At 63.1% G+C, this 14,136-nt stretch overlaps 2 protein-coding genes across 3 annotated transcripts in view; both read left to right on the top strand.

Annotated features, from left to right (window-relative positions):
- Window positions 1-693: 693 nt before the first annotated feature.
- Window positions 694-8,641, top strand: CSF1 (colony stimulating factor 1). Its single transcript, XM_077789051.1, has 9 exons — window positions 694-774; window positions 2,007-2,135; window positions 3,867-3,929; window positions 4,178-4,357; window positions 4,604-4,781; window positions 5,626-6,437; window positions 6,672-6,727; window positions 6,816-6,868; window positions 7,167-8,641. Exons 1-8 carry the CDS (start codon window positions 754-756, stop codon window positions 6,865-6,867), a joined length of 1,491 nt encoding a protein of 496 aa, XP_077645177.1. The 5' UTR covers window positions 694-753; the 3' UTR covers window position 6,868; window positions 7,167-8,641.
- A 3,934-nt stretch (window positions 8,642-12,575) lies between these two features.
- AHCYL1 (adenosylhomocysteinase like 1) overlaps window positions 12,576-14,136 on the top strand; it is a 29,425-nt gene continuing 27,864 nt past the window's right edge. The window contains exon 1 of one of the 2 annotated variants that reach the window (XM_021527639.3): window positions 12,576-12,771. In XM_021527639.3, coding sequence (XP_021383314.1) covers window positions 12,667-12,771 — 105 coding nt within the window. In that variant the 5' untranslated portion in view covers window positions 12,576-12,666. The remainder of the gene's footprint in view (window positions 12,772-14,136) is intronic. The other variant, XM_021527638.3, reaches the window with a different exon arrangement.

Below are 14,136 nucleotides of genomic sequence, written 5' to 3' on the forward strand. Positions count from 1 at the left end.
AAGCACACACGTGCAAGGCCCAGAGCTCTGTGCGTGCTCTGAGGGGTGTCCCTGCACATCCAGGGGGGTTGTGTTTATGTTCACACGGATAAAAGTGCCCAGGGGTGACCATACACACACACGGGGGTGTGAGCACACGTGCACGTTCCGAGGGGTCCCCGCGTGTGCACAGTTGTGTGTGTGCGTACACACACGTGCCAGGCTCAGGGCTGTGCGTGTGCCCGTGGCTACCGGCGCCCGGGGTGCCCGTGGCCACGCAGGGGTGGTGTCTGTCCGTGGCGCATCCACGCAGAGGTGTGCGTGCGCCCAGGTGAGCACACACGCGTGTGTTTGCGATAACGGGGGCTCACACACACGGGCCGAGCCGTGCCGAGCCGGTTCCGGGAAAGCCGAGCCGATCCCATCGCAACCGAGCGGCTCCAGCCCAACCCGAACGGCGCCGCTTCGACCCCAGCGGCGGCGAGTCCGAGCGACTGAACGGCCCCAGCGGTTCCGATGGGACCTGAGCGGTTCTGCCCGGAGCCGAGCCGTGCACACGGGAGCCGGCAGTGCCGCTCGGTGCCCTGCCGGTGCTGGCCCGGGCCGGGCCCCGCGGGGCCTGGCCGCCCGCCAGGGCTTTCTCATAAACCACATGCTGCCGCGGCGCTATAAAGGGGAGCGCGGCCGCGGCGGCGGCTCAGCCCGGCCCCGCTCGGCCCCGCCGCCGCTGCCGCCTCGCCCGCTCCGCCCGGCCCCGGTCCCACGGCAGCCCCCATGCCCCGCCTCGGAGCCAAGGTACGGCGGCCCCTCCCGCTCCCCGCGGCCGCGGAGACCCCCCCCAGCCCGGCGCCCGCCGCCACCTGTGCGGGGCCCCCGCGGGAGCGGCGGCCCCGCGTGTCCCCGTGCCCCGCGGTGGGTCCCGTCCCCCGGGGGTCCCGGCTCCCGCCGGGGGATGCTCCAGCCCCGCCTCGCTTGGCCGCGGCAGCCCCGCACCCGCGGGGTGAAGCCGCGGCTCCGGCCCCGGTTCCCGGTTCCCGGTTCCCGCCTCCAGCCCCGTTACGATTCCCAAACCGGGCGTGGGGAGGCCCCGGCCGGTCCCCGGCCCCAGCCCCGTCCCCGGCGGGGCGATGCTGCAGCCCCGGCTCCATTCCCGGACCTGCGCGATGAGGCGCCAGCCCCCGGCGCGGTTCCAGCCCCGGAGCCGCGGGGTGAAGCCCCGTCCCGGTCACCGACTCCAGCCCCGTTCCCGGCTCCAGCCCCGTCCCCAGCCCGTTCCCGGCGGGGTGAGGCTCCGTTCAGCCGTGACCACATCTCGGCGGTGGCCCGGGCGGCATCTTGGAGTTTCACAAGAGGGGAGGATTCCTGGATATCATCCAAGGGAAATTCCCCCCCACTCATCACCCAGGCACCCTGTCCCCTGCCGGTGCCCCGGGAGAGGGGTGCACACCCACCCGAGGGTCCCCTCCGCCCCCACCTCGGGAGTCTTGGCTCTGGATCAAGCCCCGTTTCTCACCGGGGTCCCGCCACGGATCGGGGCCTCCCCGCTTCTTTGCAGGGGGATTGGGAGGGAAATTTGGGACGAGGCCAGAGCTGCTGCATGGAAAGAGCCCGGCGGGTGCAGCTGGGGGGGTCTGGAGGGTGGGAAGAGGATTTTTTGGGGATGGGTGGGTCAGTGTGTCAGATGGGCTCTGGAGAGCCAGGGCGGAGGAGGAGATTTGCAGGAGAGACGGAGAAATGGTTCGGGAGAGGGGAGAGGGGCTGGATCGGGAATGTGGAGGTGGCCAAGGGCCACATTCAGGCGTGTGTCACCGGGCCTTGGGAAATTCCCTGCTGACCTGGAGCTCCTAAAAATAGCAGGATGGGGATAGGCACGGGGTTGGAGGAGCACAGTGGGATTATCCTGCTGGACCGTGGCCAAGTGCCGGCTCCCACAGAGGTGGTCATGCCGGGGGGTGGTGGAGATTGGCAGGGGGCTTGGCATGTGTGTGGCTTATCCCTGCTTCAAACTCTTCCTGTGCCGTGCTCAGGTGTGCCTGCTCCGCTGCTCCCTGCTGTCGTCCCTCCTCCTCCTGCTGCTCCGCATCCATGAGACGGAGCAGAACAGCTACTGCCAGCAGATCATCACAGAGAGGCACCTGGCCGAGCTGGAGGAGCTGGTGAGTGCCCTTCCGGGGCTGTGCCGTGGGATGGGGGCTCATGTGGCGCCAGATGGGCACAAAGCAGCTCTGTTTTAGTGCTGAAATAAGGAAATGGGGCGATCTTCAGCTCCCCTAGTGAAGTGACGGCACCCGGGAGCTGAGCATCCATGGGCACAAGGGACAAGTGGGCACCGCGGAGTGACAGATGTCGTGCCTTTATCAAGGGTGGCTATGGAAAAGTGACGACAGGAGGAGCGAGAGAAGGCGGCAGCAGGAGCGAGGCCGGGAAGGGGACAGGACTGAGGCTGGATGGGCGCAGGGCCGCTGGGGAAGCAGCGGAGGGGCGGCTCTGCGGGCTGTGGTGCTTTCCGGGCGGCCGCGCAGGGGTTAAGCAGAGGAATCCGGCTGCATTCCTGAGTCCAGCTGCTTGCCTGGAAGCTGGGCTGGCAACGGGGCTGTGGGTGGGTGGCAGGCGGCGAGGGGGGCCCGGCCGGCCGGTGGAGCCGACCGGGCTGGGCGATGGGGCCGTCGTCCCGTGTGGCCCGTGGGCAGCTCCGGGCGCCGGCGGCCGCCCCGCGGCACGGCCAGCCCCGGCCCGGCGGACACAGCTGCCGGGGCCGTATCTCTCTCTTCGTGGCCCTTGGCTCACCTCCGAGCGGGGAATCACGCGGATGTTCAGGGGAGAAGCGGGAATCGGGGGCACGCAGGGATTTGCAGGGTTGTCGCAGATTAAATTCTGCCTGCAGCAAGAGGGGTGTGCGGGCGAGAGACGGGAGCGGCGCCTCCGAGTCCCCGGGAGCTCCGCTCGGTGCAAACCGCCGCGTCCGGGCTCGCTTCACCTCTTCCTCTTTAACCACCGAGCTGCGGGGCCGGGAGCCGCTCTGGGCGAGCTCGGCTTCCTCTGCCCGAGCCCTCTCTGCACAACGCATCCCCCGAGGGATTAAAATTGGGTGCGCGGCTGTGGGAGGGAGGGAACGGAGCAGGTTTGAATGGACGATGTGGTTTTCCTGCTGGGGATTGCAGCCCTCTCCTCGCTGATGGAGGAGCTGGCCCTCGCTCCAGCGCCTGCAGGATAATGGAGCAATTGTTTCCGGGACGGCATCCCAGGCTAGGAGGAGAAATGCCGGCCGGCAATTCTGCCAGCCCTCGCCCTCCCAGCCGGGGATGCCAGCCCGGAGGGAGAGCGTTTGCTTAGGGTGGGTTTTTCCTCCCACTGGGGAGGGTGGTGGCGTGGGCGGCCGGCAGCGCTGCGGGTGGGACCCCGGCGTTGTGTGATCCCGGAGAACGTGTGACCCCGGTGTCACGGCCACCTCCTGCACGGCAGGATGCTCTTTTGCAGCCTGGATTTAGAGGAGAGAGTGATGCGGGGGAGACCCGAGGAGAATTAAGCGGGGCTGGGCTCCGCTGTGGCGCTGGCAGGAAGAGGAGGAGGAGGAGGAGGAGGAAGAGAGGCGGGGTGGGAGCAGGCAGGGAAAGGCAGGAGAAGGTCTGTGAATTGGGGAGTACAACATCCTGATGGGAGCAGGAATCCTGAGCTTACTCCTGCCACTGCATCAACCGTAGGGATGTGCCTGTGTGAGGAGGAGGAGGAGTAAGGGATGGGATGAAGCAGGAATGGGAGCAAAGTCCTCCTAGCCCTGTGGATTTGGGGGTCTCAGGCACCCCGTGCCCAAAGATGGCATAGCTGGGGTGCTCAGCCCCAGCGCTGTCCCTGGGGATGTGGGGTGACATCCTGCTTTGTCCTTCCAGGCTGACACCCAGATGCAGCACCCGGGCAGGGTCTCCTTCAAGTTCATTGACAAGATGCAGTTGGTGAGTGGTTTCTTGCTGGGGACACTGGGGACAGGAAGCAGGGCTGGCTGGTGGGAGCTCCCCAGATCCCCAGCCTCCCTTTGCAGGAGACAGCCCAGGAGGGACCCATCCTGCTTGGCCTGGTGGCTTCCAATCCCACTTTGGGATTGTAGAAAAGCATTTTGTGCCTCCGTGCTTCAGTTTCCCCCAGGCAGAGCGGGATGGCCACCCGGTAACCGCTGTCACTTTTTGTCACTGTATCCTTGCAGAACGACTCCATCTGCTATGTGAAAGCTGCCTTTCCCCTGATGGGCAAGATCCTGGAGAGAACGGAGTTCAAGGAGAACTCGTCCAACGCCCGCAAGATGCAGATGGTGCGCAGGATGTACAACAGCATCGACGAGAATGTGGACCCCTGCATCAGGGATGAGGATGATGAGGAGAGAATGGTACAGTGACCCCAGCCTCGTGGGGGTTTGGGCCTGGGTCCTCATCCTGGGGTGAAATGGGATGTGCAGAGTGTCCTGAGGTGAAATGGGATGTGCAGAGCACCCTGGGGTGGGGATGTGCTGCTGGGCAGAGCAGAGGTGGGGTGTGCATGGAGCCAGCAAATCCTGCCTTGGGAGCACTGTGGTACCTGTGGGGGTGACACTGGGTGGTCGTGGAGCTGATGCTGACCCTGCTGCTTCCTCCAGCTCTCACAGATGTGCTTCAAGGAGTTCACCACGTCCCCCTACGAGATGCTGGTGCTGGTGAAGGATTTCTTCCAGGACATCAAGCGACTGCTGCAGAACCAGGAGACTTTTGAGAAGGATTGCAGCCGAGTCTACCGCAGGGTGTGCCCGGGTCCCAGGAAAGCTGGATCCTCACCAGGTGAGATGCCAAGGCTTGGCCTCTGCCCAGTAAACCTGTGCCAGTCTGGGGAGCTTGGGCTCGCCTGCATGGAGCACCTTAAGAGTCGTGTGTCTGTGGGTGTGGCATGTGTCCACGTTGGCTCCTTTCCCTGTGTCAGTGAGCTCTGCAGCAGTGTCAGGGGAGAAGGGGCTGGCTGCCATTTGAAGGTGGGATTTGGGCTAAATCCTTCTGGAAGCAAGACAAGGGAGAGATGCTGAGGGGGACCAAGGAAGCATGAGGCTCAGCTCTGTCTCAAAGCCCCGATGCCGGGTGGAGCACAACTCTGAGAAATGGAGGGATTGCTGTGCCACCAAACGCTGCATGACCTTGGCTGTGTCACTTCAGCTGCCTCGTGCCTCAGTGTCCCCTGGCCAAGCCTCTGGGGAGAGTGTTGCTGCCGGGGTGGAAGAGCCCCGTGTTGCCGTCCGCGCTTCCGCGAGTGCCCGTGCCGTGTTTGCATGGAGGAGATGTCACACTGTCACCCTCGTGTCGGAGCTGTGCCATGTCCTTGTGCCGTGGGGACGTTAAATGTGGCTCTCTGGCTCCTGCAAGTTGTGAATAACCCACTGCCATCGGCTCAGGGGACTCGGTGACTCGGGTTTGCTTCATCCCACCCGCTGCCTGTCACCCTCACGCTGCCCTGCCTGCTCCTGCCTGTTCCTTGGCTCTCCCTTGCTCTCCCATTTTTTGAGGGGCTGTTTGACCCGCGTGCCTGGGGCTGCGGGGAGGGACGGGGACAGTGCCCCTGACCTCAGATCTGCTGGCTACGCCCCTCTTGGAGGCTGGTGACCCCACGGCTGTCTCTTCTCTCTCCTTCTTTCAGGTGTGGGGACAGATCCTGACTGCAATTGCCTGTCCCCTGCCCTCCCTTCTACCACCCAGCCCTCCCTCTCTGCTGCCACTGGCAGGGACACGGCACCCGCTAGCACCCGGCTCCCTTCCAGCCTCCTCCATACCACCCTCGCTGACTTAGAGGCCCCATCTCAGCCCCCCAGTAGCACGGACGGGGGCTCAGGGACCGAGGAGGTCCTGGGTGCCGGGCTAGGTGACCCAGCACTGGCGTTGGCCCCCGGGATGAAGCAGACGGCTCCAGCCAGCAGTGCCGAAGCCCTCCAGGATCCGGCCGGGACGCTGAGCCTGGCCCGGGGTGACATCCCCGTCCTCCGTGGGGATGGCGAGCTGGTGGAGTGGGACACCGGCCACCCGCCGCAGGATCCAGGCCAGCAGTGGGGAGGCTCCATCCTCCCGGAGCAGCCCGGCGGGCTCAGGAGCACCCCTCCGACAGCATCGCCCAGCGCCGGCTCGACGGGCGGCCGGGGCAGGATCCGCGCCGCGGCCGAGCCCGTCACGCAGCTCCGCTTCTCCAGGATGGCCCCGGAGCTGCCGGCCCCGGGCGGCCCCGGCCGCAGGGCGAGGCCGTGGGGCTGGGGGCCCGGCCGGCTGCGGGGCCCCGAGGATGGCGGCGGGGCCGGGCCCAGCTTTGACTCTGCCTTTGTTCTGGGCGCAGAGCAGCGCAGGAAGGAGCCGCCCGCCAGCGAGGGCCGCCAGGAGCCCCTCATCTACATTACGGTGGCCAGCGTGGTGGCCGTGCTGCTGGCCACAGGAGGGTTGCTCTTCTACAAGTATAAATCCAGGGTAAGATCCCTGCCTCATCTCCTCCCCGGGCACCACGATTGTCTCCTGCCTCAGTTTCCCCACTTGTCTCTTGGCCAGTGTGGGTTGAGCCCCATTTTCCCCACAATTTTGGGGTACAATTAATTGGTGGTGCTGGGCGCTGGGAGGATGTAATTTGGGAGATTTGCCACCCTGCTGCTGCAGCCTCCTCCCCTTGCCCAGGGCTCATCTCCCCCTTTCCCTCCCTCCACACAGGTCCTGGAGCGGTCACTGGAGGATGGTGGCTGTGACCCCGAGGAGCCAGAGAGGAGGTGAGTGTGACAGCATCCTGCACGGGGGGGCTTTGGGGACCCCCACCCTGGGCAGCCCCGCTCTAACCCCCCCATCTTTCTGCCACAGGGCGCTGCAGGGAGCAAGGGAATGTTCAGAGCTGGAGACTCAGGATCTCTGAGGTGATCAGGGGCTGGCTGGGACCTTGAAGGGCTGCGGTCCAAGCTGAGAGGACAATATGGTGTCCCTGGTTGGTGCTGACCTTGGCCACGGGCAGGGAAACTCTGGGTGGGAAGACACGGACAGGAGCAGGTCTGTGCCCCAGCGCTGCCAGCATGTGGTTTTGCAGCTCGTTAATCCATTACTGGCACTTTCTTAATATACATAGTATTTTTTCCTGTGGTTTTCGTGTGTTTCACCCCACGCTGCCCTCCCTGGCAGAGCCCCAGCTCCTGCTCATCTCTCTCCTCCTTTTCCCAGGGCCCCAGGCAGGATGTGAAGCTGCTCGGGGGACAGATCCGGACGGAAGGAGGGGTGGCACGCGCCAGCCTTGCCGCGATCCCACCGTGATGCTGACACTCCCTCTTCCCTTGCCCCGTGCCGATGGCCAGAGACTGCAAAAAAACTCCCTGGCAGGGACAAAAGGATGGGGGGATGTGCCCTGAGTGGGACCCCCGGGCACCGGGAAGTGAAGGGCTGGAAGGAGTCGGGGCATGGCCGCAGGCTGTGCGGGACGGCAGCGGGGGCTGGTGCGACGCTGCGGCGCTGAGCGGGACCACGGAGGTGCTGGATGTGGGATGATGGAAGCAGATCCCACTTGGACACGGCCAGAGCTGGATGAAGATAGATAGGATCAGCTCCCCAAATCCTCTGGCTTTTCTCCCATCCCGGCAGACTGGGTTTGGAGCAGCACCCATCGCCTCCTTCACCCTGCCTTTCCTGAGGCTTCAACTGGAGCGTCCTGAATTCCAGGGGGGCCAGTCCTGAGACCCCCAGCCCTGACTTGCAACTCAAACCCTCACACTGTGAATATTTAAAGCCCACCCGTGCCCGTGTCCCTGCACGGGGCTGGGTTTGGGGTGACCCTTGGCACCATCCCAGTCCCTCCCCATCCTCCTGTTGTTAGGGATCATTTGTTTTTTTTCATAGAATGGATGAAAGTCTTTATCCTGCACAAATGTTCTGGGGGGCCGTGTGCCCCTCACGGGGTCCTCGCCGCGAGCTGGCCTCGCTGGGATTCCATTTCTTTGGTGGCTGCGCTTTGGAGAAGGGAATGGGGCTGGCAAGGATGGGATCCACGTGGGTGTAAGAGCTGGAAGTGCCCCCGCTGGGCACCCTGGGGCTTCTTGGCACTGCCCCGCTCCCGGGCTTTGGGAAGAGCCTGGTTTGGGATGCACCAGCCCTGGAGATGCCCCAAAATCCAACGGCTCCCTCCAGCCCTGGATGAAGCGTGGCCCACGCTGCTCTGGGAGTTTCAAGCATTATTTTTATATGAAGGATGAAAATATGGACAAACCCGACTGTTTTTAAAGAAAGCATCACTATTAATTTGGGGTTATATATATATGTATATATATATGTGTGTGTGTATTTATGACTGGCAGAAGGAGGGGGTTCCTGGGCGAGGGACTGGTGTAAATCAGGATAAAAGCCCTGATGCAGCAGGAAGTCTGGGGCCAAACTCCTGGTGGTGTAAGTCACCAGTTTACACTGTGGAGGAGCTGCTCCTGGGGGAGAAAACTTGCCTTTACCCGTGTTGGATTTATTTTGCCTTTTTTTTTTTTGTTGTTGTTGTTGTTTGGTTGGGGCTTTTTGTTGGTTTTGGGATGTCTTTTTTTTTTTTTTTTTATACAATGAAATCCTGAAATATTTTATACAAAGGCATTTAAAAGTCTATTTAAAGAAAATAATGGAAAACAACTTGTATATTTAATATTATTAATAAACAGAGATGTGTAGCTTGGTGTAAGTCTGGGATGCAAGGGGGGACTGGAGATTGTGGCTGCCCTGTCACATCCCTGGGGTCCCTGAGGGGGTGACTGGGGCTGAGTCCTGGTGGTTTTACCCTGACCTGCTTCCCTGGGGATGCGTGTGGGAGTTCGTGGCCACTGCAATGAGGGCAGAGGGATTCATCTGCCCTTCCTGCCCCAGCTCTGCCGGCACCGCTGAGAGCTCCAGGCACCGGCTCTGGTGCTGTGGCCCCCCAAAATCTGTGTGAATGGTTGGGAAGCAGCTGTTTAAAACAAAGACACTTGAGGCAAAGTTTCCTGGAGCACTTTGCTTAGAGTGACAGCACTGGAAGAGGCATTTCCTCCCCCCACATCGCTCCCCCTGCTTTCTTTCCTTCTTTCCAGGAGCAGGGCAGCCCCATACCCTGATCCAGCGTCTCCAGGGGGATGCCAGGGGGCTCCCCATCACCCTGGGTCCCTACCAGCCCATGGGGTGTGCAGGGTGAACACCCCCCCTGCTCATCCGAGGGGGGGGCAAGGGCAGGAGGGGTCTAGGAGCTTTCTGTGAGTGCCAGGGCTGAGCTGCTGCCTTGTTTGCTGACAACCAGGATTCCTCGAGGGGAGCTGACTCAGCCCAGCCCTTCCTCTCCCCAACAGCAGCCGGGGGTTTCCCAGGTCCACATCCCCTTCCCAGGGAAGTGGGACCTATATATATCCTGCTGGATCCGTGCCACGGTCATTATGGTCAGATTTGGGGGGTATTTGAGGCCGGAGGCTGCTCTTAGGGGTGGGCACCGTGCCCGGGTTTGGGGGTGCTGAGGGCAGCGAGTCCCTGGCCTGCTCCAGGATGCTCCAGGGTGCTCCAGGGTGCACCAGGATACACCAGGCAGCTCCACAGCTGCACAGGAGAGGGTGGCTGGAGCTGGATGAAGGCAGCTTGAAGCTAAGGCAGAGCTGGGGGGCAGAGCTGGGGGGCAGAGCTGGGAGCATCCCAGTTTGCTGGGCGGTGTGGGGACCACCAGTGCCCACCCCTCTGTGCTTACACCTCGCAGTTGCTCATCCCTGACTTTTTCTGGCTGCTCTGTGTGCTGTAAAAGCATCTGGAAAATGCAGGAAAAAAGCCAAACTGTCTCCCTGCCCTCAGGTTCGGGCCAGGAGGGTCCCTGTGCTCCTCATGTTCCCAGCTGGTGCCTTTTCCCCACCCTGTGTGGGAGCAGGGATGTGATTCCCTGCCCCGGGCACCTTCCACCCCCAGCCCCTGCAATCTGGGGGGCAAAACCTGCTCTCAGCCCCCCACTCAGGAATCCCATGGAGCTACATCCCTGTCCCTCAGCACCTGAAGGGGAGGGGAGAAAAGAACCCCCCATCCCAGGATTGAGTGGGGCACTCGGGGGTCCCTCCGGGGGTCCCAGATGGGTTTGTACTGCAAAAAGGTGCTTTGATGGGATGAGAACAGGGAGTTTGGGGGAAAAGATGGATGGTGGGAGGGGAAAGCATTGACAAGAGGCTCAGGGGACCTGAAGCATGGGCTGGCATGGAGTGACTATGGTCACCAGCACCCCCCCCCCGGGGGTCCTGGGGGTCCCCACAGCCCTGCTGCTTGTGGCATTGGCAGGGCTGGGACATCTCTCAGGCTCATCCCGTTCTCCCGAAACCTCCCAGGCACTCGGAGACCCCCCCAGATGTCCTGAGACCCCTCCCAAGAGCCCCCAGAGAGCTCTGCCCACCCTGGAAGCCTCCCCAGAGCCGCCGCGGGCACCGCAGAGCTGCTGACGGGGCAGAAGCAGCGGAAAGGCCCCGGGGCCGCGGTTCCCGGGGCACGGCGGCTCCGGGACAGGGTTTTGGCCGAGGAACTGCTGCAGGATTTAGGTGGCCAGAGGCCCATTTTGTGGCCAGACAAAGCGGTTTTGGTTAAAAACCGTTATCTGCTCTTTCCCCTGGGGATTTTAACCCACACGCTGATTTTTTTTTCCCCAGGTTGTATTTTAAGGGAGCAGCCCCGGGGAAGTGAAGGCGAACAGGGCTCAGAGCCCTCCCTGCTGCTGGGGGGCGTTTGGGGATGGGGTGGTCCGGGCTCAGAGCCCCCCGCCTGTCTGTCTGTCCTGGAATGGCCCCTAGAGCCCGTGTGGGACTCTGCGGAGCCGGGAGCGCTCCGGGATGCGGATGCGGCCCCTCAGTGTCCCTGGCCCCGGGGACAGGCTGGCTGTGACCCTCCCGGGAGCGCAGGAGCCGGCAGAGCCCGCTGCGGGGCGGTGAGCAGCAGGAGTGCGGGAGGAAGCCCCGGCCAGGCTCAGCACTCCCAAAAAGTGCTCAGCACCCCCACGCTGGGCTGGGGATGTGGGCGGGTGATTCCGAGCCCCGGTGGCTCCGCTCGGCTCGTTAATGGGTAACGAGGGCCGGGAGGCGCTGCCCCGAGCCCGGGGGGCTGGCACCGCGGGGGTTAACACCGCTGGGATGGGCACCCACAGCTCGGGACCTGGGGATGGACACCCAGAGCTCCGGGACCGGACACACACCTGGGGATGGGCACCCACACCTCCGGGACCCGGGGATGGGCACCCACACCTCCGGGACCTGGGGATGGGCACCCAGAGCTCCGGGACCGGACACACACCTGGGGATGGACACCCAGAGCTCGGGACCCGGGGATGGGCACCCACAGCTCGGGACCTGGGGATGGGCACCCACACCTCCAGGACCTGGGGATGGACACCCACAGCTCCGGGACCTGGGGATGGGCACCCAGAGCTCGGGACCTGGGGATGGGCACCCACAGCTCGGGACCTGGGGATGGGCACCCAGAGCTCGGGACCTGGGGATGGGCACCCACAGCTCGGGACCTGGGGATGGGCACCCACAGCTCTTTTAGTGTCTATACTTATTTAGAAAAATTGTATATAAATTAATATAATTTATGTAATACGCTTATATAATTCAGTAATTTAATATAAATTCATGCACACCATATATATATGCATAAAATTAATGTATAGAAATTTTATAGCTTTATAATAACTTAGAAATGTAAATATACATAACTTATAGATATAAATAAATTAACATATTTTGCACATTTATATATAATTAATATTTAATTTATGTGGTTGCTATTTAATGCATAAAATTAATCTTAATAATTTTTTCATTTAGTCTAAGTAAGGAATTTAATTAGTTTTAATTTAAAAACTAATTAAAAACTATTTTAACTAAAAAACTAATTATATGCATATATAATTATTTATTAATTAGATAATGAATTAATGATGAATTAATTATATATGAATTATATATTAATTACATATTAATTATATAATTATATGCACTACATAATAGTACATATTATATGATATATTATAGAAATTTATATGCAATTTTATTTATGTTATATAATTATTGTGGTTAATTGGGATTTGGCCCGCGCTGAGGTTCCTGACCACGCCCCCCTGAGTGACCACGCCCATCACAATAACCACGCCCCTCACCGTGACCACGCCCCCTGAGTGACCACGCCCCCTGAGTGACCACGCCCCCGTTGGCCCCGCCCTCGTTCCCGCCCCTCAGCGCCCTCCCCTCCGTGTCCGCCAGGGGGCGCCCCGCCCCTCGCCCGCTCCCCCGGCGGCGCCGCGCGGCCTCGGCAGCCCGGCGGATGACGTCACGGCGCGGTGACGTCAGGAGGCCCCGCCCCTGGCGCGCCGGCCGCAGACCCGCCGCAGGCAGCGCGCCGGCGGCAGCGAGCGACCGAGCGGGACCGGCCGGGCGAGCCGAGCCGAGCCGAACCGAGCCAGAGCTAGAGCCAGAGCCTGAGCCAGAGCCGGGCCGAGCCAAGCCAGAGCCAGAGGCGAGCCGGGCCGGGCTGAGCCGAGCTAGAGCCATAGCCGGGCTGAGCCGAGCCGAACCGAACCGAACAAAACCAAACCCAGCCGGGCCAGAGGCGAGCCGAGCCCGCAGTGCTCCCGGCCCCTCCGCCGGCCCGTGCCCCGTTTGGTCCCGCCGGCGGCCGCGGCCCGCCCCGCGTTCCCCGCCGCACCAGGATGTCGGTGCCGGAGCCCGCCGGCGGCGAGGAGAAGCAGGCCAAGGAGGTGGAGGACGCCGAGAAATATTCCTTCATGGCCACCGTCACCAAGGCCCCCAAGAAGGTAGCGGGGCCGGGACCGGGGGCTGGCTCGGGGTGCAGCCCCGGCTGCCGGCGGAGCGCTGTGCCGCAGGGGCACGGGCTGTGCTGGGCGCGGGGAGCAGCCTCCTCCCGGCGGGGGCGAGCAGCCCGAGCTGCAGGGGGAGCGGGGCGAGCGCCCGGTCTGCGGCGGGACTGGCCCCTGGCGGGGCATGCAGCCTCCGCTCCGGGCGGGGAGCAGCCCCCGGCCGTGGGGAGCAGCCTTTGGTTGTGGGGAGCAGCCCCCGGCCGTGGGGAGCAGACCCCGGCCGTGGGGAGCAGCCCCCGGCTGTGGGGAGCAGACCCCGGCCGTGGGGAGCAGACCCCGGCCGTGGGGAGCAGGAGCCCCCGGCCGTGGGGAGCAGCCCCCGGCCGTGGGGAGCAGCAGCCTTTGGTTGTGGGGAGCAGCCCTCGGCCGTGGGGAGCAGCCCCCGGCTGTGGGGAGCAGACCCCGGTTGTGGGGAGCACCCTCAGCTTTGGGGAGCAGCCTTTGGTTGTGGGGAGCAGTAGCCCCCAGCTGTGGGGAGCACCCCTCGGCCATGGGGAGCAGCCCCCGGCTGTGGGGAGCACCCTCAGCTTTGGGGAGCAGCCTTTGGTCGTGGGGAGCAGCAGCCTTTGGTTGTGGGGAGCAGCAGCCCCCGGCCATAGGGAGCAGCCTCTGGTTGTGGGGAGCAGCCTTTGGTCATGGGGAGCAGCCCTCGGCTATAGGGAGCACCCCTCGGTTGTGGGGAGCAGCAGCCCCCGGCTGTGGGGAGTACCCTCAGCTTTGGGGAGCAGCCTTTGGTCGTGGGGAGCACCCCTCGGCTGTGGGGAGCAGCAGCCCCCGGCCATAGGGAGCAGCCTCTGGTTGTGGGGAGCAGCCTTTGGTCATGGGGAGCACCCCTTGGCCATAGGGAGCACCCCTCGGTTGTGGGGAGCAGCCTTTGGTCGTGGGGGGACACGACCGTGCCCCGGCTGTGGGAGGAGCGGCCCCACAGGTGTGGGGCTGTGCTGGAAGGCTGGAACTGACTCAGTTTGATGGATCAGTTTAACTGGGAAGTGGGGCTTGTCCCCATGCAGTGGCAGAGAGGGGGACTGGCGAGGGGGCTGGGGGTGGCAGGTATGCCCCAGGGGGCTGCTGGTCCAGTTTGGGTGGGGAGGGAAGGGTTTGGGTGCTGGGGAGAGAGGGGTCTGTACTGGGGTACAGCCCTGGCCCGCATGGGGGTGAGGGGAGGACCAGTACCTGCAGGGCAGGTTCCAGGGGGCTGGGGCCAGCTCGGGTCAAGCCCTGGGGGCAAGAGCAGGGCTGTGGCATAGGGGGGATGCAGGGGGACAGGGTGACCCCGGGAAGGGGACAGGCAGGGTGGGCCCC

The sequence above is a fragment of the Lonchura striata genome, chromosome 30, assembly GCF_046129695.1.
Source record: "Lonchura striata isolate bLonStr1 chromosome 30, bLonStr1.mat, whole genome shotgun sequence".
Lineage (NCBI taxonomy): Eukaryota > Metazoa > Chordata > Aves > Passeriformes > Estrildidae > Lonchura > Lonchura striata.

Excerpts from the sequence above, each read along its gene's own strand:
- CSF1 (XM_077789051.1), top strand. The coding sequence starts at position 754 with ATGCCCCGCCTCGGAGCCAAG. Across the intron at positions 775-2,006 it reads TGCCCCGCCTCGGAGCCAAG|GTGTGCCTGCTCCGCTGCTC; the intron begins GTACGGCGGCCC and ends TGCCGTGCTCAG. Across the intron at positions 2,136-3,866 it reads TGGCCGAGCTGGAGGAGCTG|GCTGACACCCAGATGCAGCA; the intron begins GTGAGTGCCCTT and ends TTGTCCTTCCAG.